General features: G+C 61.8%; 6 protein-coding genes across 6 annotated transcripts; all 6 read left to right on the forward strand.

Moving 5' to 3' along the window:
- Positions 1-1,116: 1,116 nt before the first annotated feature.
- On the forward strand, positions 1,117-5,133 carry LDBPK_340260 (hypothetical protein, conserved; the record flags this gene model as incomplete). Its single annotated transcript, XM_003864143.1, has 1 exon — positions 1,117-5,133. One exon carries the CDS (start codon positions 1,117-1,119, stop codon positions 5,131-5,133), a length of 4,017 nt encoding a protein of 1,338 aa, XP_003864191.1.
- A 1,073-nt stretch (positions 5,134-6,206) lies between these two features.
- LDBPK_340270 (hypothetical protein, conserved) lies at positions 6,207-7,358 on the forward strand (the record flags this gene model as incomplete). The annotated part of the gene is made up of 1 exon (XM_003864144.1): positions 6,207-7,358. One exon carries the CDS (start codon positions 6,207-6,209, stop codon positions 7,356-7,358), a length of 1,152 nt encoding a protein of 383 aa, XP_003864192.1.
- A 1,472-nt stretch (positions 7,359-8,830) lies between these two features.
- On the forward strand, positions 8,831-9,193 carry LDBPK_340280 (hypothetical protein, conserved; the record flags this gene model as incomplete). The annotated part of the gene is made up of 1 exon (XM_003864145.1): positions 8,831-9,193. The coding sequence occupies one exon, from the start codon at positions 8,831-8,833 to the stop codon at positions 9,191-9,193; it is 363 nt and encodes a 120-aa protein (XP_003864193.1).
- An 827-nt stretch (positions 9,194-10,020) lies between these two features.
- On the forward strand, positions 10,021-12,402 carry LDBPK_340290 (hypothetical protein, conserved; the record flags this gene model as incomplete). The annotated part of the gene is made up of 1 exon (XM_003864146.1): positions 10,021-12,402. The coding sequence occupies one exon, from the start codon at positions 10,021-10,023 to the stop codon at positions 12,400-12,402; it is 2,382 nt and encodes a 793-aa protein (XP_003864194.1).
- A 2,424-nt stretch (positions 12,403-14,826) lies between these two features.
- LDBPK_340300 (calpain-like cysteine peptidase, putative) lies at positions 14,827-19,485 on the forward strand (the record flags this gene model as incomplete). Its single annotated transcript, XM_003864147.1, has 1 exon — positions 14,827-19,485. One exon carries the CDS (start codon positions 14,827-14,829, stop codon positions 19,483-19,485), a length of 4,659 nt encoding a protein of 1,552 aa, XP_003864195.1.
- A 2,188-nt stretch (positions 19,486-21,673) lies between these two features.
- Positions 21,674-23,713, forward strand: LDBPK_340310 (hypothetical protein, conserved; the record flags this gene model as incomplete). The annotated part of the gene is made up of 1 exon (XM_003864148.1): positions 21,674-23,713. The coding sequence occupies one exon, from the start codon at positions 21,674-21,676 to the stop codon at positions 23,711-23,713; it is 2,040 nt and encodes a 679-aa protein (XP_003864196.1).
- Positions 23,714-24,662: the final 949 nt, after the last annotated feature.

Below are 24,662 nucleotides of genomic sequence, written 5' to 3' on the forward strand. Positions count from 1 at the left end.
GCGTACGTGCGCCAACGGTGGACAGAGCCCGTGCCCCTGCACTCGATGGCCGTGACTTTGGCCCCGCGTTGTCGCCCGTGACGGATGGGTGAGCCTCCACATGGAGGTGAACGTGTGCGTGTGTGTTTCGGTTTGTCTTCTTTGTGTTCTTTTTGTGCCCCTCCCCCTCCCTCTCCTGTCCTCCTGTTTTGTGCTGCCGATCTTGCTGTTGTTGTGCTCATGTTTCTGAAGTCTCTGTTCGAGTGGGGCATGGAAGCCTCACGCCCGGCGCGCTTAAGAAATGGACAATGGTCTGCGGCGGGGTGCTGAAGCGGCGCCATCGGACGTGGAGCGGGAGATCACGAAGATGGGAAAGGTGCAGGGCAATGGTGTCGCGTTGCGTCCTCGGTGCCGCGCTTGGTGGATCACGCGCCGTATTCTATCGAGCGCAGCCGCGGTTGTGCAACTCGGTAGCTCAACAAAATGCACTCACGTCTTGCTCTTTACCTTCACCATCCTCGTCCCTGGTCTTCCTTTCTCGCGCTTCTCACCACCCCTCTCTCTCCCTTGTCCGCGCAGCGTCTTTGGCTCCGCTTTCTGGCCTGCCGTATGTGCCTCTGGACGAGTAAGATCGTGGACGGCACTGGCACCGCGTATCTTCAGTACCGTCGCTCATCCCCCCCCCCCCATAACTGCTCGCCAGTGCCGCCCTCACTCAACGCATGTGTGCGTGTGCGTGGCAGGGAGGCCAGCGTGTTTCGTCTGCACGCCCCCATCCTCCTCCTCCTCCCCCCGACGGCGCCGTTCCTCGGCTCGTCCTCTTCGCCACCTGGTGCCCTCTCTCTCTCCTCCTCCTTCTTGCCTCTTTCTTTTCGTTCTTCGGTGCGCTGCTGCCCACCCGCGACACAGCTAGCATGCACGCTGCCAGACAGCAGCGTTGCTCCCGGTGTTGCCTCCACGGGCGTGGCTAGACTACGCCCCCCTTAGCCCCGAAAGGTGCCCAGCGCCGCGCTTGATCAAATGGCCGCAGCCACAGGCGCGGCGCACCCGAGTGACGCCGTCCGCGGCAACCAGAGAGGGTTGCAGCGGCCTGCCATCGTCGACCGCCCCATTCTCGAGGACCGTGCTAGAGCAGCAATGGACCGCCCCTCTCGGGACGACAGTACGGTGATTGCGGGCACCCCCGCGAGCTCCACACGCGCGCTCTCGGGCAATCTCCTTGACCAGCTGCAGCACGACTACCCCGCCGTCTACGAAGCACTGCACGCGTACGAGAAAGCGGTGCGACACCTCAAATGCAAGTACAAAGCCAAGGAGGCGGAGCTGCTGCGCTGCATCAGCGTCGGCGAGGAGCTGCTCGGCCAGATGGACGTCCTGAAGCGGCGGTGTGAGGCGCTGACGCACGAGCGTGATGAGGCGATGGCTGCTTCGGCCTCGGTGACCGCATCACCAAGAGAGCACGCGCATACAGCAGGCGGCGCCGCCTCGAGTTCGACCTCATGGGCAGAGGAGAGGCACCGTCTGCTGAGGTCGCATGAAACGGAGTGCGAGCGATATCGCATCGAGGTGCAGAAGGCGCTCCAGGACACAGAGGCGGCGCAGGCGCAAAAGCGAGAGCTGGAGCTTGCCCTGGAGCGCACAACGACGCAGCTAAGCGAAGCAGAAAAGCAGCTGCGCACAGCTCACAACGCTATAGCCGATTGTGAAGCGCACTACGCCGCACAGCAAGAGAGGGAGATGGAGCGACACAGAGCCGCACTGGAAAAGCAGCTGGCCGAGGTACGCCAGCAAGCGGATGTGGACCGCGAAACCGTTCTTGCCGAGGCCATGGTGGAGCTGGAGCGGCTGCAGCGCGCGCTCGTGCGGACCCAAAAAGAGCTGGCGGAGCAGCAACAGGCCTCCAGCGGCGCTCAAGCACTGCAAGCGGGGCTGACCAGCACTGCCGCCATCGAGCTGGCGAGCCTGCAGAAGCAGATAAGTACCCTGGCGGAGACGAATCATGACCTCCGACAGCGTCTGCAACGACGAGAGGCGGAGATACAACTCGGCTGTGCAGCGAGCAGCACCGGCGCGAGGCGAGATGATAGCCAGCGCTCGCTTGCGCTTGCAAGCGACTCGAATCGAGGTGCAGTGCTGTATGACAGCACACTTGCCAACTCTCTTGTCGATGCCCGACGAGAGCCCAGGGACGATGCTGCAGATGCGTCTGGCCTGGACGCGGCGCAGGAGCGGCTGCGCGAGGAGAACGCCCGACTGCGGCAGAGGCTGCAGGAAGTGGCTCGCCGGGGGCAAGATGACGTGGATAAAGAGCACGCGGCGCGACTGTCGCTGCAGCAGCAGCTGCAAGCGATGGAGGCTCAATCTCACGTCCTGCGCTCCGAGGTGGTGGGCCGCCTTCAGCGCGAGCTTCAGCAGGCCAAAGATCAGTTGGAGGTGCTCCAAGCACAAGGTGCGACGGCGCAGAGGGCCGCCGCTGAGCTGGAGGTGCAGACGGCTGCTCTGCGGGAAGAGAAGACAACGCTAGCCGATGCTCTGCGAGCCGAGAAGGTCACGACGGAGAAGCTTCGACGAGAACTCAAAGCAGCGCAGGAGAGGCAGGACGCACTGGCCCAGGAGCTGAAAGGCGCTAGCGCCGCAGCACAGGAAAGGGAGCAGGTCGTGGTGCAGCTGCAGCGGGAGAAGGGCCAGCTATTCAACGCGTTGCGGACATTTCAGGCGCAAGCGGCAGACATCGAGGTCGCACTCAAGACCGTCACGGCGGAGCAGTCGGAGAGCACCGCCGCCCACGAAGGCACCGTGTCCCGGCTGCGAGACCGGTGCGTGCTCCTAGAGCATGAGGCCGAGGAACTGAAGACTGAACGCGCCGCGTTGCGGCGCCGTCTCGGGGACGCAGAGGAGGCCATCGATGTGCTGAAGGGTGCACAGCGCGTGTCGCAAGAGCTCGTGCGCGAGGCACAGCGTGGTACGAAGACAGCGGAGGACCGGGCGAATTTTGCCGCCGATCAGCTCACTCTTCAGCAACAGTCGTCGGCCGTCCGCTTGGCGCAGGCGCAGCAGCATCTGGAGCGCGTGCGCACCCAACAACGCGATCTGTCTAGGCGGATGGAGGTGTGCCAGCAGGAGCTGTCTCGTAAGGAGGAGGCTCTGCGCAAGAGCGCTGAGGCTCAAGAGGCACTCGTAGCCGAGGTTCAACGGCTGCGTGAGGAGCAAGCGAACCGCGACGAAAGCGTGAGAGAACGCTGGCGCCAACAGTACGCGCAAAGCAATCGTGAACGGGAGAAGCTCATTGCCATAAAGGAGGCCCATGTCGCGGACCTCCAGCGGCAGCAGAAGGAGCTGCAGATGTCACTTGCGGAGAGCGAGGATCGCGTGACGCAGCTACATGAGCAGCGGCAGCAGCTGCAGGAAGCCCTCTCCGACTCTCTTGCCACCGCGGCCAGCCACAAAGGCCGCATTCGGGCGCTGGAGGAGGAGCTGGCGCGCACAGCGGCGGAGCACCGCGCGGCGCAGCGCGAGCTGCAGCGTGTCGCAGGAGAGCGGGAGCGGAGCTCCAGCACCACTCCTGGTCTTCGCCCTTCCGGTGAATGCGATGCCTCGGCAGTGGTGCGTCTCGCGCAGTTGCAAGGGCAGCTCACCGAGTGTGAGGCGGCCTTATGCGCAGCGGAGCAGTCGCGACAGCGGATGCAGAGCGCAGTGTTGGGGTGTCTGATGCCAGTCGACGCTAGCGGCGAGGTGACAGCCGATGCGGACAACATGTGGGACACTTTGTTGGACCTGCTGAGGGAAGGTGATCAGGAGCTCTGCTCGCGCAGCACCTCCGCGGCGCCTGTGCAACTCCGACAGATGAAAGCAGAGGAAGGAAACCCGGTTTCTGACGACAAGCAGGCGTCGAATGCCGTGTCCGTGCCGATCGATGCCAGCCGGTGTGCGGCGGCTGCGGTGATGCGCGCCATACACGACCTCGTGCTGCACTTGCATGATGCCGACCGTCGCCGTTGGAGCTGCGTGAGAAACAAGGTGTTGGCTGCGTGCGTCGTCGCCGACGCGACAAGCGATGAAGCGGCACCGGTCGGCGCTGCTCCCCCGGCGACAGAGGACCCAGCAGGGGCATTATCGGAGAAGCTCTGCGCCGACCTTGCCTCAGCTCTACGAGCGTGGGCGCTAGCCTTGAGGAGTGCTCAGGAGCATCTGACCGACTATGTCGCCCAGGTTGCGAAGGTAGCGCATCTGTTGAGTAAGGAGGCAGCGCAGCAGGTGCAGCTGACGCAGCTGACGGTAGCGGCTCGCACCGCTGAAGAGCAGCGTGATGCGCTGCAGGCCGCACTAGAGGAGATGACGGCGAAGTACTCGGAGGCTGCCAAGCGGGCAGATGCACAGGAGAGTCGAGTGGAGGCGCTGCGCCACGATGTCGCCGTGCGCGACACTCGCGTGAGAGAGATGGAGCATCGCCTCGATGTGCGGCAAGCCGAGGTGCAGGCAGAGCGGGCAGAGTGGGTGTCCAAGTGGCAAGAGGCACAACGGCATCGTGAGGCAGAGAAGAAGGAAGCGGAGGTTGAGCGCGCACATCTGCGTGCGCAGGTGGCTGCCGCGGAAGAGGCGGGGCATCAGTCGACTCAAAGGGCAGCGCAGGAGTCGGCGGATGCGCTGCAGCAGCTCCGCGCGCAGCTACAGACGTTGCGAGAGACGTCGTCGGCAACCGAGGTGCAGCTGCGGCAACAAATCACTCAACTGAGCTCTGAAAAAGTGGACGCTGCAAGGGCAGTGAGCCGACTGAAGAGCGTCGTAGCGCAGCTCGAGGAGCGCCTCAGCAGCACCGAGGCGACTCTGAGGTCGCGAGAGGCGGAGCTGGAAACAGCAATGGCGTCGATGCAGGAGCTGAAGCGAGTGCAGCTGCAGCGTCGCGCAGACGTTGCGGCGGGCGAGGCGTTTGAGCAGCGCACTCTCACGGAGCAGGTGGCCTCCCTCCAGGCTCAGCTCCTGTCCATTCAGCGCGACCACGACATGCAGGAGACGCTGCACGCTACGGAGAGGGCGGAGATGGCCGCGCTGCGGAAGGTGAATGCTTCACTGGAGGCACGCCTCGCTGAGGTGGAGGGCGATCGCGCCCCTCTGCGAGAACAGCTGCACAGTCTTCTCTCTTTCACAGAATCGTAGATGTGTATATGTGTGTGTGCGCGCCTGTCGCGATGCTGTTACTCTCGCGCTCTCTCTCTTCGCGGGCCCCCTCCCCGCCCCCTCCCCTCTCGCCCGCGTACGTGTTGCTCATCTGCAGTGGAGGCTGATGAAACGGAGTGGCTCCACGACGCCGCATCTGTTTAGTGGGACTGCACACGTGCTGCTTCTAGGGCGCAGGCGGGTGCATCATGTCACCACGTGGGTAGGGCAGGTTGGCGGTGGCGGTGCTTGGCGTGTACATTACGATTGCCTTTCCTTTGCTTTCTGTGCGTGCGCGTGTGCCTGTGCGCGCGGGATGGAAGTCGCGTACGCACACGTGCGGTGGGTGCCTCTCATGCGCTGACTTCTCTCGCTGTGGGCCGTGCATGTTTACCCGTGGCGGGGGGAGATGAGGCAGGGGCTGAGCAAAAAGTGGGTGGGCAAGCGGCCACCCAGCTCCGCAGACGCGCGCACACTTCACTAGAAATATACGCGTGTGGCACATTACTGTCATAGATACGCACATGAGAACAAGGAAAAATCGAAACGACATGCAATCGTCTCGCGTGGGACTGGTGTGTCTCCTTGGGGCCTCTCCCTCCCCTCCTTTGCCCATCCCAGCGCGCGCCCTCTCTGTTGTACACCCTTGCGGTGCGGCCAGCGACTGGCACTGTATGCCGGTGACACGCTTTCTTTCGGCGTGGCACGTGCATGCGTATGTGCGCGTGCCACAGGAAAGGATAACGCAGATGCGCAGTCGCCGTCCCTCCCCACAACTTTTCGTTTCGCTCTTTGGGCCGGAGTTGTCACGCGCTCACGGCAGTCGGCCGCATCCCCTGTACTCCCTTCTGCACTTCCTCTCGGACGAGGAGAGGGACCTTCATGGTGAGCAGCAGACACACGCACACCCACACATTTGACGGCGGGACTCTCGAACAGAACTTCACAAAACCCCTGCACTCTTTTCGTAGATGGCGTTCTTCAGCTCCAGGGACGATTGTCCGCACACCTCGTGCAAGACGCCGGTGCGGCCGCGCATTCGGGGCGGCCTCACAGCTGGCAGCACAGGGCTCATGCCCAGCGAGTATCACAGCGGTCTTGCGGATGTCAGTCCGCGGCTGTCGTCGCAGCAGCGGTGCAGCGTGCGAGCTGGCTTGTCGAGTGCGCCACGTCACGCCCAGGGCCGGCGGCACCTGGACCCTCACCACTTCACGAACCTCACGGATGACGCGAAGCGGGCAGAAGGGCGGCTGGGCCGGGCCCACGTGGCTTCATCAGAGCAGCAGAAGCGCGCCGACGCTTACTACGCCACAAAGCAGGCAACAGTTGCGCAACCGCCGGGCGCGGAGTGCAACCTGTACCTTAAGTCGTACTACTACACGCCTCTGTCGAAGCAGGACACTCCATCGCCGCCGCCCAGGCCGACGACGGGGTTCCGAGCGGACGCGCAGAGCACCTCCTTTCAGCTCGCCGAGGCTCGCCTGCGCAAGATCAAGCGCGAACATCCACAGTATGAGGAGGAGGTGATGCGCGCCCTGCAGCAGCAGCACGGCGACTACAGCATTGTGTCAACTGAGCAGAAAATCTCGCGCCGCATTGCCGTAGAGGAGTATGCCGACGGCACCAACGCGCGAATGGCGCAAATCGAGGCTTCCACCAAGTGCCGCGGCACGCCTGACTTGGGCTCCCCAGCACCGGTCATCAAGCGTTCTGTTCCGTACGCGCTCAGCGAGGAGTGCCCGCCACGCGCCGACACGCAGCTGCCGTGTACCTCGCACGTCCGCCTGTACCCAGGTCGTGGCCGAAGCTCCTCTCCCCCAGAGACGTCCGTGAAACCACGTGCCCGCCACCTGCACGACGGACCGGCCCCTTATGACACCACCGCTGTTTCAGGTCAGGCCTACCCGTCACCGCCCGCTGTTGGCGAGAGGTGCAACATCTACGCAAAGCCCACACTGGTTCACGTGGACGAGCGCCGTCACCGCAACTGTGTGGAGGACGCGGACTCGTTGGCGATGAAGCGGGCACGCGCCCGCAGCGGTGCCCGTGCTTCACAGGAGCGGCCAGACTTTATTTTCGGCCCCGGCCCAGCGCCGCAGCCTCGCCCGCCGTCACTGCGCTACCGCACCGAAGCGCGCTGGAAGGCGCAGGAGCGCAATGCCGAAGAGCGGCGCACCGGCCGCGCGCTCTACCCGCAGTCCTACCAGTCTACTTCGCTTTGGTAGAGAGTTTAAACGCGCGGTTACGTCAGTGCCGCGGCATTCCGCGCTTGTGCCGCCCCCACCCCCCTCTCTCTAGCCCTTAGCGACTTGGCTGCTTGATGGCTGTGACCTGTGCTGCATTGCAGCCGCTCCATATGTGAGTGCGTGCGCTGGTGAGCTCAGCTGCCGCTTGTTGTGTGTGTGTATGTGTTGTACTTCTTCATCTTCTTCTTGTTTGATATATGTATTTTTTTTTGTTCGGAAGTTGATAGTGGGGTGGGGTGTGGGGTGTGTGGCGGGAAGGGGGCGAAGGCGGTCATCGGCTGCGCTAGTCTTTTGCAGTGCGTAAAATCGTACGGAATGGCCACCTCCATCCCAAATTCGGGTTTCTCAACCCCTCTCATGCAATTTCTGGTCGCTCTTCCCATCCCCACAGGCACCTCTTAGGGTTGCGAATGGGCCCCCTTTCTCCACCGCTGCCCCCCCCCCTCGTCCAGCATACCGCGGGCGCGCGTGGGCGCTTCGCTAGAGCACTTCTCTTTTCGTGTGGGTGACGGTCACGTTGCTTTAGAGTACACCGACGGCACTGCCAGTACCCTTATTTCGTTTGGTGGTGCATGTGGCCACAAGTGCGAGCGTTGTCTGCCGCGTTCCACCCCCTCCACACTCATACATATCCTTTTCCTTGCGCCTGCTCCTCATCCAACCCCACCCCCTCCCCCTCATGGCCTCTCCTGCCTTCCTTCCTTGTCCTATGCTGACGCTGATGCCGCCCCCCCCCCACCCCCCACCACCCCTCTGTACGAAGATGTGCTCGTTGCCAGCGGAGGGAGAGAGACGCAAGGGGAGGGCAGAGGCTGAGGAAAGCCCCGACGCTCCACTCCATCAAAAATGGGCGGTGCATCCAACGCAGCAGCGGCCGGTGAGGGGTGGTGGAAGAGGCACGGAGGGGGCGCAGATGCCCCCACCCATCCCTCTGCTCTCCGAGAAACGGTATGTTGATGTGTTCTCCTTCTGTATCACCCTCCCCTCCCCTAGATACGATCGGCTCCCTCGACTGCATCGTCGCACCGCCGCCTCTCACCAAATCAAAGGAACTGATGGCGACAACGCGAAGCGCGCAAAGGGTGTGCAGGTTTGCTTCCGCGCCCCGCTTCTGCTCCCCCACACACCCTGCCTGGCTTTCCAACCTTCATGAGCCGCTCCTGTTTTTCTTTTGACCGTAGCCTTTATTAGCCCTGTGAGTCTTGCGTGTCCGCGTGGGAGAGGACGAGACGGAAATGGGCACAGGCGAGAGCCGCCCTCGATCTTGAGCGTACGTGACGGTGAGGCAACACCGAAACTCCGAATGAAAAGGGTCGGAAGGGCAATCTACCAAGGGCTGTGCTTCGCGGCTTGCAGGCAACGCGGCCCATGTCTCCACGTCTCCATCTCTGTCATCGCCCTCTCTGAACGTTGTCTCTTCTCATTGCAACTCCTATTTCCACTGCGTGCGCATGCCCCACACTCGATGGCTGCTCCGCTCTGCGCAGCCAATCAGTGAGCACACGCGTATAGAAAGTTCCTCTTGTTTCAACGTGCAGAACATGGCGGACACCACAGCCACCACTCTCATGGCGGAGCCTACGCTAGAGGAGGCAGCGGCAGCCGTTTTCAGTAAAGAGGAGCTCGCAGCGCTCAAGACCAATCTACGCTCAGAGCAGATAGCACAGGCTAAGTACCTGCGCGATCACCCAGAGATCCACGAAGCCGTGCAGGAAGCGTTAGCAAGAGTGCTGCAGGCCCAGCCGGAGGACCCGGTGGCCTTTCTCACCCAATACTTCATGAGTGAGGAGTTTCTGCACCAGCGACCCCAGTGACGATGGCGCACCGTCTTTTCTCCATCAGCCCTTGCACCCTCACCTCTTCGTCGGCCGCTCGCCAACTCGGAAAGTGGCGCGCTTCGTCTCCCTCCCTCCCTCCCTTCTTTCTCTGCATCGCTTGACAGCCCGCGTTTGCCGTTGCCTTCTTTTCTTATACAGCATGTACCGTAGCCCCCCCCCCCACCGGCCACCACCACCACTGTTTGACAATGAGAGGCATCTACTCTCTTCCACTCCACCAAACAGTCAGCAATGACGACCACTACATGGGCAAGCTCACGATATCAGGCGAGCAGGGAAACCACTTCACGGCCGTGCCGCACGGTGGCCTCCCATACCCCTCTCTGGCACTCCTCTCCTGTCATCTCCAAAGAATAAGTCTGTGTGTGTGTGTGTGTGTGCTCCGCGGGGTTTTCGCAGAGGATGGAGGCTGTGTGGCGTTCGTGGGGAGGGGTTGGTGAAGGGATGGCCACCCCTCCTCTCATCACAGCTGCATGGCGTGTTTCCACGGCGTATCTCCTCGCCCTGTCTTTTTGTGGTTAGTGTCGCTGCCTTTCTACATCTCAGGGCTGCCGCTGCTGCCCTCTCCTCCCTCCCTCCCCCACCTCAGCGCCGCCATCGCAGCCACTTCATGCCCAATATCATCTCTTCTTCTCTCACGCTCTTCGTCTCGCTACTCCATCTCAAGGAAGAAGAACAGCGGATGCGCACGGCGCTAGAAGGCTCGGTGAAGTCGTCCACCTCCGGCCCGTCCCCTTCCCTTCCACGTCACACGCTTCCGCAAGCACGCACACGCATCTCGCTGTTGGTGGCGTGCCCGCAAGATGCGGCGTACGCGACTACCGCGAATGTACCTGCCGAAGGTTCCCCAAAAGGACCCGAACGCGCACCCACTGCAGGTGCAAAACTCGCAGCATTTTCTGCGCACGGCCGGCGTCGGCGCGATATTGACGGTGATTCTGTCGGTCTTCTTGGCGCTCCGCCAAGTGCAACAGCGAAGTCGCTTGTCGGAGAAGGAGCTGCTACGCAAGCGAAAAGGGCAGCGCGTCGTCATTATCGGAGGTGGCGCTGGCGGGTCCGCCGTGGCGGCGCTCATCGCAAATTCCGCGCCAGACTTGAAGATCACGGTGATTGAGAAGGATAAGCAGCAGGTCTTCCTGGGACATGTCCCCCTCGCCCACGTCGGCCACCGCAGCTACGACATCGCCACGTCGACAGGCGTGGACATCGTCCGCTCCCCTGCGGCGTGGAACGTGACCCGGGACGCCAACCTCGTTGCTGCGGAGGTGCTGCGTGTGGACCCAGACGCAAAAAAGGTATTCGTGCGCACCACCAAAGCCATGCTGGCCGCCGCAACTGTCCCCAGCTCAGACGACGCAAGCGAGCGCCACCCACGTTGGGGGATCGACCTCCTGCGTCGCTGCTGGCCCAGTCTTCGTCTGCAGGTGTCGACCGTCTCCATCAACAACGACGGCAGCACCAACCTCTCGGACGGCACAACGGTGTTTTCGTACGATGCGTTGGTGGTCGCCGCCGGTGCGCACCGCTCGCTCGGGAGCTTGGCGGGCCAGGTGCAGCCTGGTCAGCTGGACACCCACCGCATCGCCGTCAACCCTGGTACAACGCGAGACAACCTGGTGAACCTCTTCTCAGGCAATGTGCTGCACGTGAAGGTGCCACCTGCCTCGTTTGTGCTGCAGATGGAGGCGGCGCGTGCGTTGATGACAGCACCACACGCGGCGTCAGGCAGCGGTGTGCCGAGCCTTGACCTGGGCACGACCATCAGTCCAGCGCTGCGTACGCCGCCGCCGACGGCGGCTCCTTCAACCAGACCCTCCCCTGCAGAAGCACACACGTTTTCTGTGCCCACCTCGCTGGCCCGCTGGTTTGGCACGTTGCGCGCCGCGATCGCCTCACCTGAAGCGGCAGACGCCGCGCTCATCCCAGACGAAGTGGCCGAGCGTGTGCGCCCTGTGTCCGGCCTGGCCACCACGGTCTCTCCGTTGGACACACTGGCGCAGTGGTGCATGCACTACAGCAGCCGCCAGCATGACAGCACTTTTGTGTCAAGCGTCAACACCATCTGGAAGTACCTCCACTACTACAACAAACTGAGCCTTTGCCACTACATGGCGGTGACAGCTGATCCACAGCCGATAGGACCGGCGCCGCGAGCGGTGAACGAGGTCATCGAGAAGTTCTGGCGAGAGCGGCAGCTGGCGTGCCAGCAGCACAGCGGCGGTGTTGCAGAGCGTTTCCATCTCCTCTTTCACAGCTACTTGGCCGCTGTAGACACCGCAGCCAACGTGGCGACGCTGTACGACTACAGGAATAATGTAGAGGTGCGCGTGCCGTACAACTTACTGGTGCTCGACCTCCCGCTCTGCGCACCGTCGTTTGTGCGCCAGAGCGGTCTGCATCGCATGCGTTACGTAGACGAGTGCGTGATGCCCGCGCTGCGGCGCGGCATAGACGAGGTCGCGGCACAGCAGCTGCGCAGGCATCCGCTTCTTCGTAAAACAAAGAAGGAGCTGGAGGCGTTCTTCGCGGACGAGGCGTCGTTCATGGACGTGGACCACGAAACGTTGCAGCACCGCCGTTACGCAGAGATCTTCGCGCTTGGCGACGTGGCTGGTGTTCCGTCATTGAAGAGCTACGGCGCAGTGTCTGCTCAAGTTCCTGTCGTTGCCCATAACGTTCAACAAGTGCTGGCCAGCCAGAGAGCGCAGGCTCAGCAGGACCGAGACTTGGTGGAGCTTCCACGCAGCGAGACTTCTGCTGCGGTGGCACCGGCGCCGGTGCTGCCAAAGGCGAATGCCAAGTACACGGGCTACTCCTCGTTTCACGTGGTAATGACCACCTGGCGGGCGATGTGGCCTGAGATGTGCTATGATGAGCCACAGACGGAGCTGAGGTGCTGCTCGCAATCGTCGTCGCCGGCCGACTTGGCGGAGGCCGCTACCAAACGGGGGCTGGATGTGGTTGCCCCTCTCGCGCACTGCGATCATCACCTGTGGGACAGCCTTGCCTGGCGGGACCTGCGTGGCTTCCTGAATGGCCTCTTCCACGAGCTTGCCCTCTACGAGGTGATGTACTTCTTCATCTTCAGCCGTGGGCTGTGGCACTCGCCGTCGTGGTTTTACGTGCCGACGTACTCCCCGATCGACGGCACACCGCGCGTTCCCACGTGGAAGGACCTCCTTTGAGTGGTGCAAACGTCACGGAAAGCGGACGGAGAGGGAGCAGCGGCGGACAGCGGCGTGTCACGATTTTTGCATGTGTGTGCTCCACTGGCACAAAGTGCCGGGGCTCGATAAAGTCGTCGTCGTTTTTTGTTGCTCGGTTACTCCCCAGAAGTCCTACGTGCTCTTCTATGTGCTCCGGGGAAGGTGCGCGTCTGCATGCACCTCCGGGAGTGTGCCGGCGGTCTCGCTGAGGCTCATCTCCATACATCTGGTCACCAAGGCTCACGCGCTTCCTCCCTTGTTTGTCTCCTCCTCACGCTCTGTATGATGTGCGCTCTCTACCTCTCTCTCTCTCTGCAGCAGACACGTCCTCAGTGCAGTGCGCGGTCGAGACCGGCCTCTGAGTGGCCGCGCCGGCCCCTTTCCCTCACTCAATGAGCAATGGGAGGTGCATGGGGGCAGCAAATGCTCATCGAGGCGTTCCGCTAGCGGTACGCGATGGCCGTCGACATGCTTCGCAGGACGGCCCCCGCCCACACCCGCAAACCCGACACTCCTGCTCTCTCCCTTTCTCCTCCCTCCCGCTCCTCCGTCTACGCATGCGGTCTGTCATCTCGCCTCGGGCACGCCGCCGCTTTACTGCGGGCATCGCGCCTCGGCTCACCCTATGTCCACAGTGCCTTCCTTCCCTCTTCTTTTTTTTTCTGCTGCGCCGCTTGAGCCCTGCCATTCCTCACCGTCCTCACGAATTGCCCCGCCTCGTCGCACTCCCCAGCACTGCTCTGCTCTTCTCGGTGGACCAGCACACACACACACACACACACTCCTGTTGCTCTCTGTGCGTCCACGCCCGACACCGTCGGTACAGCCAGCTCAGCCGCGCGATCACTGCCCCTTAGGAGTGGAGGAGGAGGGAAAGGGGTAGTCGCAACGCACGATCTGGCCCGGTACGCGCGCTCGCTGCGCGCTTCGGGTGTTGACGCACATACGCGGAGACAACGGTGCGCAGGGAACTCTTCCCTGCTCCCACTCCCATCAACGCCCCGCGGGGAGAAAGAGGGTAAGAGAAAGAGTGGAACTCCCTCAGCGCACTGTGACGCCCATCTTCTTACTTTTTTCGTATTTTGTTTTGCTTCATCATCTGCTGCCGAGGTACAAGAGAGGTCTGCACTCCATTTTGGTGTGCCCTCTCCCCACCCCCCACCCCACCACCCTCCATTCTGACCCCTAGCTTCCCTTTCTTCTCACCCTATCGTATGCTCTTCTCAGGCCATTGTGTGGTGCATCTTTGCCTGTTTCTGTGTCTGTCTCTGAGTCTTTTCAGTCTCGGCCACGCATCCGCGCAAGCCTCTGCTTGCCTTTCCCCTCCTCGCCACCACCTGCCTCCCCCTCTACGTCTCCCTTGCACCTTTTCTGCTGACTGTCTGCATCTCCGCTCCTTTCCTCTTCCCGCCTCTCCGGGCACTCCGTCTTTGTTGTTCTCCGTTATTTCGGCTCTGCCTGTGTGCCTGCTGGTGCGCCGCTGTGGTGAAGACTTGTGTTGTCGCTTGGTCGATTTTTGTTTTCCATCCGTTCCTACGCTGTTGATTGAGCGTACTCGATCCCCATTTGCGTGCTCTCTCTCACGCCCTCTTGTTGTCCGCCTCTAAGGTGTTCGCCTGCTCTTCGGGGCGTGTGTGTCTCGCTTGTTTCTCTTCTCCTTCCTCGCCCAGCCCCGACACCCCACCCCCACCCGCGGCGCACGCATACATAGCGTCTTGCATAAAGGTATATATATATATATATTCTTGAACGAACGCCGCGACCTCTCTCGGCCTTTGTTTCCACCATCTCTTCACCTCGCTGTGTCTGTCGCCTATTGTGCGTGTCCGTCCATCCGTCCGTCTGTCTGTTCCAGGTGCATCATCAACGGAGCCTGCGTCACTGCGCACCTTCCTCGTCTGCTTTTTCTTCCTCGTGTATACTCCACTTCACTCTTGTATGTACGCGCACTTGTCGCTGCTTTCTCTCCAACGCGCCTTCCCTCCCATCGCCTCACCACGGCGCTGTCGGTGTCTGCGTCTTGTGTGCTCCTCCTCTCTTGCCTTTGGTTGCTCTCCCATTTTGCATCGCTGCTGCTCGTCTCGCCTGGTTCTCTTGCCGCCACGGCCGCCCTCCCCCCTTGCCTCTGCTCTTCCGTGTGCCCACCGACACGTGAGGAGAGCGCGGGTGCGGCAGTGAGGAGGGGGTGCCTCTCCATCATTTCTGCTTCCCTCGTCTGCAATGGCGTCGGTGGGAGAGTTCGGTTTCGAGCACAAGATTCTGCCTTCTCTGCCGTCCGCGATTTCTGGTAGGCCGGGGTACGTGATATCGCCTTCCGATCTCGCGGATGGCCGCAGGCACAGCAGCAACGCGGAGGAGATCCTGAATGATGCTGCAGGGCAACCTGCGTCACGGACCCGCCAGATGAAGGGCTCCAAAAATGCACGCCACGCGCCGGAGCACACGAACAGCGGCGATGACCTCATCATGGCTACCGAGGGCGGAGCACATGCGCGCATCGACTCCACAGGTGGGCTGCGCGCGCTTTCCTCTGCGATGAGTGGCGACGACAGCGAGCATAAACTTGAGCTGAACGTGCTTGGCGCCACCGGCGGCGACGTCCATCGCAGCAGACCTGGACGTGAGGAAGATGATGTCGTGACAAAGCCGCCCGTCTCTCGCAGAGAGGGTCTCCTGCCCCCGGTGCGCCAATGCCCCAGTGGCGCGTGCGAGAACGGCTCGAGCGGCGCCGACAAGACCGCGAAAAGGACCGCCGGCACCTCCACACGACCGAAGGGCTCCGTGCAGGAATACGTGCGCAAGAAACTGCAACTTCAAAGTGAGCAGGGGATCCGGACTTGCAGCAGGGTGCGGCGACCCCTCTGCTCCATCCTTGTGAAGTCAGATGCATCCGAGTCGAAGGGGGGCGAGGATGCGAATGACACTCAGCGCTGCGACGCTGAGCCGCGCTGCGGCCTTGACTCGGACAAGTCGACGAACAACAGGGCCTTCTGGAAGAGAACCATGTCTAAGCAAGAGACCGACGCAGATTTGCGCTGCTACACCGCACACGAGTACATCTTAGCCTTTTACTACCATGAGAGCAAGGAGTGCGACGACAGTCTAGAGTTGGCTACCCCAGACAGCAGCCAGCGGCGACAGCGCGAGCGTGTGGCGCGCGTGGTAGCGGAAGCGACGCCACGCGAGGAAGCCGAGAGGCTCAAGCTGAAGTCAAGGGGGTCCATCTCCCCTAGCACGCGACGGGCGAAGATGACGTGTGCCACGGTAGAGGAGCTGTACGAGCAACTGATGGTGTGCTACCGGAAGGCTGGGGTGGAAAAGGGCTATCTCGACACACTCTTCATGAAGGAGGTGCTGAGCGGCAGACGGCAGCCGCGGGTGCACGAAATGGAAAAGGACGACGACCTCGGCGAGAACTTGTCCGCCCCATCCGATGACGAAGTCGCGGAGGTGCCGAGGGAAGTGGTGCAGGTGGGCAGGCCGAAGCGGTCAAAACCGGTTGCGATCAGCAAGCGCTCCGCGGAGTCGCCAAGCTTATACGAGATTATGCTGGAGCAGATGCGGGCGAAGACAACGCCAGCCTTTCTGCACCATAACGCCATCCCGCTGCCAACGATGCGTTTCCTCCAAAATCGGGGCACCATCAAGCTGGGCGACTACTCATACGTGCTCCACCTCTGGGATGATGAAGAGAAGGGCTACCTCGTCACCGGCGTCTTCGACCGCAAGCCTGGGTTCCCAAAGCAGTTCAAGGACTCCTGCACGTACGCGATTTACAGCTTGGAAATGGGCCGGGACTGGGGCATGCGGTTCGGAGAGCTGGTGCTGATGCGGCAGCACCTGGCACCAGGGGCACGGAAGCACTTCCCTGAAGAGGGCAAGCTTATTCGCGGGCACACGGTGATTCGCGCTGCAAGCGTCTTAGACATCTTTGACGGCCGTGTGTGCGGCATCCCGTCCAACCTCAGGGAGCTGGATTACCGGCGCACCGGCATCCACGCGAGCGTGCAGGCCCTCGCGCACTATAACCATCTCTTCCCCCGCTGGAGTCCGCTGCGCAGCATTGTCCACCCGCAGGACATCTTCGGCTGTCCGGTGGTGAACCCGACCGGGGGTATATACTGCCTCTCGATGATCGTGAATGGGGCGACGCGGATGGTGAAGGTGGACGACCGGGTGCCGGTGGAGCCGGAGAGCGGGCTCTTTCGTTGTCTCACGTCCGCCACGTTCGAGTTGTACCCGGCTCTGCTGGAGAAGGGGCTCCTCAAGGCAAACGGTTGTGGTATCAACCTCGCCCTTATGGAGAGCGCCGCGGTGCTGTTCCAGCTATGCGGGTGGATACCTGAGGTGATTCGCTTCCGCAGCGCCGGCGAAGTCGAGGAGCCTACCGTGGATGGTCTGATGCGGCCATCGGAGATGTGGTCGGTGCTGATGGAGGGCTACAACTTTGGGCGACTCATGATGACTCTCACGGCGCACTGGTGTGCTGGCCGGCCGCCCCTCACGGCGTCGGAGCGGGTGATGCAGAGCGCGCAGTGGTTCGTGACACCGGTTGTGTATCCCGTGATCGACATGATCACGCAGCGTTTGAGCACCACCGGGGAACCCACTATTCGCGCCATCATGCTGCGGGACACAACGAAGGATCCGTCAACGCGAAAGTTCGAGCCACCTTTCAAGACCTCCCTTACGGCGGAGCAGCTGCTCGACCTGGGCTACATGAACGCCCACCGCGAGGCCGGTGTCTTCTGCGTCACGTGGGAGGAGGCGCTCGCACATTTTGATCACTGCAGCATCAACTGGAGCCCCTTCACGTACTGGGACCTTCCGAGCGGATCTGAGACGCCAGAGGACTGTACACGGCTGTGCTGCCACGGCATCTATGACATGCGCAACGCTGGGAAGCACATGGCGCGGCAGCCGCAGTTTCACATTTGCTCGCACCTGGTCGACCGGTGCACGCACTTATTCCTCGTTTTCTGCCCACACGCGGGGGACCAGTCCCCGCTGCCGCACGACAACAACATGCTTGACAAGAAAACTGTAGATGAGCTCTCCGGGGGCGGGGCAGTAGTGCGGCTGCGCGTGTATGAGGTGACGACGCTGCCGTCTCTGACGCAGTGCAAGATGCGCGACAGCCGTGGCCGTCGAGTGACGTGCTGCTTCGGGGACTGCCAAGGACGGCGCATCGTCAGCGAAACCGAAGGGCCGCGCGGACTGCAGTCACTGGCGATGGCGCAGGGTAACCGCAACGAATTCATCACACTCGGTTTCGACTGCCTGCCGGGCACGCGGGAGTACGTGGTCGTCATGGACGTGCACGACCGTCACCGGCCGCCGCGTGGTAAGGGCACTTTTCCGTACACCCTAACGCTCTTCACGTGTCTCGATCCGCTGCTGGAGCGCAACCCCAACAAACTCCCGATGTTCGCCATACACGCTCATCACGCCACGCTGGAGCAGGCGAAGCAGGCGGCGATGGGCGGCGGCTTCTCACACCTGGACGTTGCTTCGGCAGACCTGAACGTCAATGATCTCATCGAGGAGGAGGCGCAGCGCAAGCCACCGAGGCAGACGATCACGATCCACGCCATCCCAGAGCACCCCGACATTCACTCCCGCACGGTGCAGGGGCTGTGGTCCGTGCCCGAGTCGCGCACGCGGACAGTGCTGCTGCCGCACGACGCCACGCTTGAGGTGTTGTACACGGGCACGCAGTACTACTTCCACCTTGACAAGCCTTCGTACTTCGCCTTGCGCATCTGCCAGTCGATGCAGGCTGGGCCGGCGCTCTCCACGGTCAAGATGAAAGTACTGCTGGTGCGACGGACCGGCAGAGATGACATGTGCACGAAGGAGAAGGACCCGCCGGCCGAGCGCAAAACGCAGACCGGCGGCGGTGCAGCGGGAAAAGGAGGCAAGGCGTACGTGCCACGGTCTGTGCAGGGGATCGTTATGAAAGGCAGCGATGTTGTGCTGAGCAGCGGTGCCTGGTCCGTGGACGGCGCGGTGATCGACAGTGTATCGCCACACACGGTGCTGCTGGATCGGAACGGAGTTCTTGTCCAGAACCCGCGGCGGCTGCGGCAGTACTATCACACCTCCTTCAACATCGCCCTCTCCGACCGCGAAAACAAGGACAAGACGAACATGAGCTTCTTCCTCATGTCTCACCCGGACCCGAGCGATCAAATGCGCTCCGTCATTCTGCAGGCCTTCGCGGACGGCTTTTTGATCTCGCCGCACGCGTGCAACATCGGCATCAAGGGCAACCTCATACCACACGACACGGAGGTGCGCGCCGTCCTCACGTCCTCGAACTTCTCCTACGAGTTGCACGGTGACGAGGGCCACTCCGTACCCTTCACACAAGAGAGCGCGCAGCGATCGCTGGCGGCGCCGGTGCCGCAACTCGACCTGTTCATCGATGTGGACCTGCAGAACACGGCACCGGCGAAAAGCACCTCGTTCTCGCCAGGGTCAAGCGCTAGTTACGCGGTTGATCGGCTGCGCGCCGTCGTGCGCTCCGCGCTGACGTCGAGTCCAGCACAGCGACTGCGACTGCTGCGCACCCTATTCTCCACCATGACATTTGTCCGCCATACGGTCAAGAATGAAAGTCACCGCGCATTTCTGATGGGGCTGGGCGGCTCGATCGAGGCGTGGGTGAGATGGCACCAGAGTCTGGAGTCGCCGGGGGTGCAGGCACCGGTGCTGTCCCTGCCGCCGCTGCCGGAGGGGGACTACATCATCATCCCTTGCTTCAAACCCCTGTCGGACGAAAAGGCGACGGAGCTGGGGAAGAAGCGTGGCGTTGTGACGGGGAACCAAGGCGCACTGGCCTTCGACATCACCCTCAGCGTACCAGGTCGAGTCGTGGAGCTGATTCCGACTAGAAATCCAGCCGACGGGCAGGGTAGCACGCAAGCTGTGCAGACGCAGATGCATTGCGAGCAGACCATTGCAAGCGCCGAGCGCCTGTGTCCCGACGTACACAGTAGGCGCTATGGCGTCACCTCTTCTCTTTCACGGTGGATATCTGGCTCGAGGAAGGGAGCGTAGGAGGTGTGTGCAAGGCGACGGCACAGCGGAAGAGCAGGCGTGTGTGTGCGTGAAGGGCTATCTATGTGTAAAGGGTTTGTGTGGTTGTAGGCAACGCTGGGAAAAGGCAGGTGGCGGTGTTGGTGGGGAGGGGGGAAGGGGAGGAAGCGCCTCACAGAGCAACATGCATACGTCTGTAGGTCCAGGTGTGCGAGTCTCTTGATCTTCGCATCTATCCCCGTCTGCCTTCTCACTAGTTCTCTTACGGAATCGCCCCCTCCCCCTCTTCTTTCCTTTTCTCTGCATGATGCACATGCTTGTATGTGCTGCTGAAAATGTTTGTGCTCTTTCGAATCCCCTGTCCAGTGCGCGTGTGATTCGATGTCCGTCGCCCGTCGTCTTCGCTGACGCGAAGAGGTGCGACCTCATGCACGCAGCGTACCCTGTTAGCCACGCATGACGGAGACAGGTGCACACCCTTCCCCGACCGATTGGTTCAGGTCCGCACGCAACTAATGTGCCGATGGGAGGGCGGGGGTGACTGTGTGTGCATACGTATCGTCGCCCTGTGTTTCCATCTCCTTTCCTCTCCCTGTCGCCACCAATGCCGCGGCGCATTTCTTTGTTCTACTCCGCCAAGTTGATCACCGGACAGCCCTATACGGCGTTATTCTTTTCGAAACCTTTTCTCCACCCTCCCACCTCCGTCGGTGGCGCTGCTCGGCTCGTGTGTGTGTGTGTGTGTGTGCATGGCCGGGTACGTATGCGTGCCGTTGTGTGCATCACCGCCGCCGCCACGTGAGGCCAGCCACACCTCCCCCTGCCCTCCTCTTCTGTTCACCGCATATTTTCATCCGCTGTTCCCTGTTGCTTTATTTTCCCTTTTTTCCTCTTCCCGGGCCGTTTCGTCAGGCAGCGTGCGGCCGCGTTTGGCTCCGTTCCTGGCGGCGTTCTGCCAACTCGTTGATGCAATGTGTACGTGTGTAACGCCCAACGGTTGGGGCTGTGCTTCTCCTCCCCTTCGCACCAATCATGGGTGGTCATCACACCCATATATGCATACCGATGCCCCTGCCCAGAGATGTGCACGTGAGCTTGCATGCCTCAACACAAGACGCCTCGCAACTCATGCGGCAGCTTAGCACCGCGTCGAGGGAGGGAGGCGGTGATGTTCTTTCTTTTTTAGGGTTCAATGGATGCTTCGTGTCTGCTACTCCGTCTCCTCATCATGCTTTCTGTATTGCTTTCTTCCCTCGTCTGCATTTTTCCTCTGCGCACATCCGCAGGTGGGCATGTGTGTGTGTATATGTGCACATATATATATATATATATGTACGTATCTGCGTTTTCGTGTGTGGCCCAGCTGTATCGCTCGGTGGTGTGCACGACAGGGCGAGGTTGCGTGGGTGTGTGTAATCTTGCTTGCGCGCCATGCCATTCTCAGTACTGTTTCTTTGTCTGGTTCCCAGTAGCCCTCATATACGCGATGGGTGTGCAACAGTCCCAGAACCGAAACAAGGAGCACTAGCAATCAGTGCAGCACTCTCTGCAAGGGGCTTCTCCCCTCACCTCCTCCTGCGACTCCGTCCCCCCCCCCCTTCCCACACTGCACGCACTCGCGTCTCTTTTTTCTTTCGCTCAAGACGCGGTGCCGATCCGCGCACGATCCATGCGCATCCATGGAGTACTGGGTGGTTGGTGGGGGGCAGCGCCGACGCGTGAGGGAGAGGGCCGGCGGGCGGGGAGATGGCAGTGAAGGGGTGGAAGCGAAACAGGGATGCACAGGAAAAGCTCCATGGAGCGCAGAGACAGTCACACGTGCACACAGTGCTAGACTTCATCTTACGAGTCATGAGGTAGTGGTGCCGCTTTCCTTGTATGTTGTGTGGGGTGTGAGGGTGGAGAAAGGCGGGGTTGCCTGCTTGCATGCCTGTCCGCCTCTCTCTCTATGCATAAGCCAAGCAATGCGTGAAGAGAGCTGGCCTCCCTGTACGATGGCGCCTCCAGTCCGCCGGCGCCATCCGTCCCTGCTGCTCTTACGTCTCTCGGTTCTCTGCGATGATCTCAATGCACCCCCACCCCCGGCTACTCCATCCTGCGCCTCCTCCTCCCCCCCCCGCCCCTACCCTCATCTCACCTCGCCTCACGTTGCTTCCCGCACATCAGCCTCGCTGAGGGGATTCCATACGGGAGGGCTCCCTCGCCGACCATGTCGATGAGCCGCCCAGCCGCTGTCTTGCATGCCGGGAGCGACGATGGCAAAAAGGATGACCCGATGGCTGTACTCTGGCAGCATGAACGGCACGTGCTGGTGTTGACACGGGCCGGCAAGCCCATCTTTTCTCAGCATGGCCACGAAGAGCAGCTCAGTCCACTGTGTGCCCTCCTTCAAGTGCTGCTGCACATACACGAAGACAAGGAGAGCGGCGACGAGCAAAGCCGGGGGCCGTCCCAGCCTGTTCCCAGATCGGATGGCGCCGTATCTTCTGCGGCCGTGAGGGATGAGTTGCGCCAGGTGGTCTACTACCGCTCAAGGTCGACGTCCGGCCAGGTCTCGCATCAAGGTGACGTGAACGCGCAAGTGCAAGCCCTGACACTCTTCTTCTACGTTCAGGGTGAGCTGATCTACCTCATGTCAGTGCGCAGCGTGGCCCCCTCACTGCCAGCAGGCGCCGTGGAGATGTCGAGCGCGGAGGGAGAATGCGAAGCGCCGCCACTGGCTAGCTGCTGCCTGGCGCAGCTACGGCATGTCCACCACTGCATCCTACTCGTGCTTCCCACCGTGAACACCCTGCTGGCGAGGTCACCCGGGCTGGACGTCATGGCCACGTACACCTCGGCCGACCGTGCGGCGCTTCGAGAGCTCATCGAGTCCCACCAGACAGAGCTGACATACGCTGTTGGCGCGGTGGCCACGCTGGCCCTCAGCGTAGAGAAGCGTCGAGTTGTGGAAAGAGCGCTGCTGTGCTGTTACCGCAGCTGCGCCGACGCCGCCGTCGGGCCGCCGGCACACCAGCTGTTCAGCTTTCTGTACTTTAAAAACTACCTCGTGGCCGCCGTCGGACCTCCCGAGACCTACGCCGCAGACCCGAAGGTCTCTGTGTCCGCGCCCCTTGCACTGGGACCTGACACTGCGCTCTGCGGCTGTCTTCATGTCGACGACGCGCTTCTCCTGTACCGCTACGCTCGCTCGCTGATCTTGCGGCAGCTGGGGGAGGCGTGGGTGCCGGTGTGTCTGCCGCGCTTCAACAGCACCGGCTACCTCTGGTGCTACGCCGTCAACTTCACTCGCTACGCGCGGGAGCTCCGTCAGCAGCAAGGCAGGACGGTATGGCCAAAGGTGTGGGAAGAGCACACGGAGCTCGATTTAATGCTCCTGCACGTGTCTGCCTCGCAGGATGACTTCACGGCGCTGTCTCGCAGCACCCGACGCTTCGCGCAGATCCTTTACGCGCCCGCCGTGGGGGACAGCTTTTACTATCGGTTGGAGGAAGAACTCTACTACCGTACACCGGCCCCCTTGACGGAACTCCTGTCCTCGTCCCACATGTCGGTGACCACCTGCTCCCCGCGTGACCTGCCTGGCTGCACTGGCGGGGTGCCGCTGTGGTATGGCGTGGTCATCCAAGGCGGCGACGCATCCTTCCTCAACGCTGCTCAAGGCGAAGAGTCCAAGGCAACAACGCGGGCGGCCGCAGCAGCCACGCGCGCGCTCGACTGCCCTTCAGCGAGCATTCGGCTGCTGTTTGAGAGTCAGCCGTCACCGTTGCTCAACATCGCCACCGTGGAGAATGTGAAGGAGTTCCGGCAGCTTGCGGCGCGCTACCAGGCGCAGCTGCGTGCTGCACCCGCCTCTTCTTCAGCTCCTTGCATGTTGTTTGTGCGCCACAACAGCGCCCTCGCCTTCGCAGTGGTTCAGCCGACCCCGGCCACGCTGGCGGCACTGGCCGAGCAATTCTTTTCGCCGAAGAATCCGTTCGATGTGCCAACTGATGGCACTGCCGCTGGCGGCGACGCTGAAGAGTTTAAGGAGGGCCGATTCAGTGTGGCCGCAGCCTCTCACCGCGGCGTATCTTATACTGCCTGGGTGGAGGCCGTTCGTGCGCTTGGCGTAGCGGAGCTCACGGTTGTGTTCGCGGCTTCCACACCGGAGGCCATGGCGTGGTATTGGGTGGCACACATCTTGTTCATGGCAGTGCAGCGGCGCAGCCACTTCATTGTACGTCAGCTGATCGGTGATCGTCGGTGAGATGATACAACCTCGAGAAGCGCGCTTGCGCATCAGAGAATGGCAACGGCGTTGGTGAAAGGTTTGAGTATGCGTGACTGGGCGCATGTCTGCGTGTGTGGCGGTGCTCCCCTCATCTTCCTCTCGCGTTCTCCTTTCCTTTTCCGCGTTGCTCGGCTGCTCCTTTCTTTACTTTTTTCTTCAAGTCTCGGTGAGAGGCCCCGCTCATGGCCGGCCGCGCCTCTCCGTGCTTAATGCCTCAGGGCCCATTACCCCCTCTGTGAGAGCCCGAGCAGCCCCCTTATCCCTGCATATGCCGTGCCAGCTCTGGCAGTGGCGCGGCCGAGTGACTACAACGTAGAGAAGGCAGAGCAATGTATGGCTGCTGATGTCGGTAGCGGGGTCCTGGGTGGCGTGGCGTCGGAGTGAGCGGTGACAGTGCACACGCTTGCGTCATCCATATGGGAGGCAACGTGTCAGTGTGACTCCAACGCATCCTCTCCCCCCCCCCACACACACACATCCCCGGCCCTCACACCGACTACTTGGCGGAGAGTCTGAGCCACCCCGGCGGGGATGCGGCAGAGAGGGGGGCGACGGGCATAATGCGGGCAGCGGCTATGAAGCGACGTGGGAAGCGGGGTGTGGGCTGCGTTCGAGGCAGGGGCCGTGCTCCGACGACTGAGCCGGCGCATCGCCGTACCCGCGCGTCTCCCGCTGCTTTGCGCCACGCGATGGGTGCCTGTGACACGGGCCAGAGGGGGAGGGGCGGTGGTGGCGTGCAGTTCATGCGCCACGGTAGCGAAATGCACGCGTTGCCGAAGACAAAACAAAACCGTACTTTGCGCATGTATGCGGTGTATTCCGCACGCCGTGTCGACCCAGGATAACACCGGCTCATTCACATGCAGAAATGCCTCCCTGTGCAGCGCGTTGTGTGTCGTGCATGACTTACGCGCCTACACGCCGT

This window comes from Leishmania donovani, chromosome 34 (genome assembly GCF_000227135.1).
Source record: "Leishmania donovani BPK282A1 complete genome, chromosome 34".
In the NCBI taxonomy this organism is placed as follows: Eukaryota; Euglenozoa; class Kinetoplastea; order Trypanosomatida; family Trypanosomatidae; genus Leishmania; species Leishmania donovani.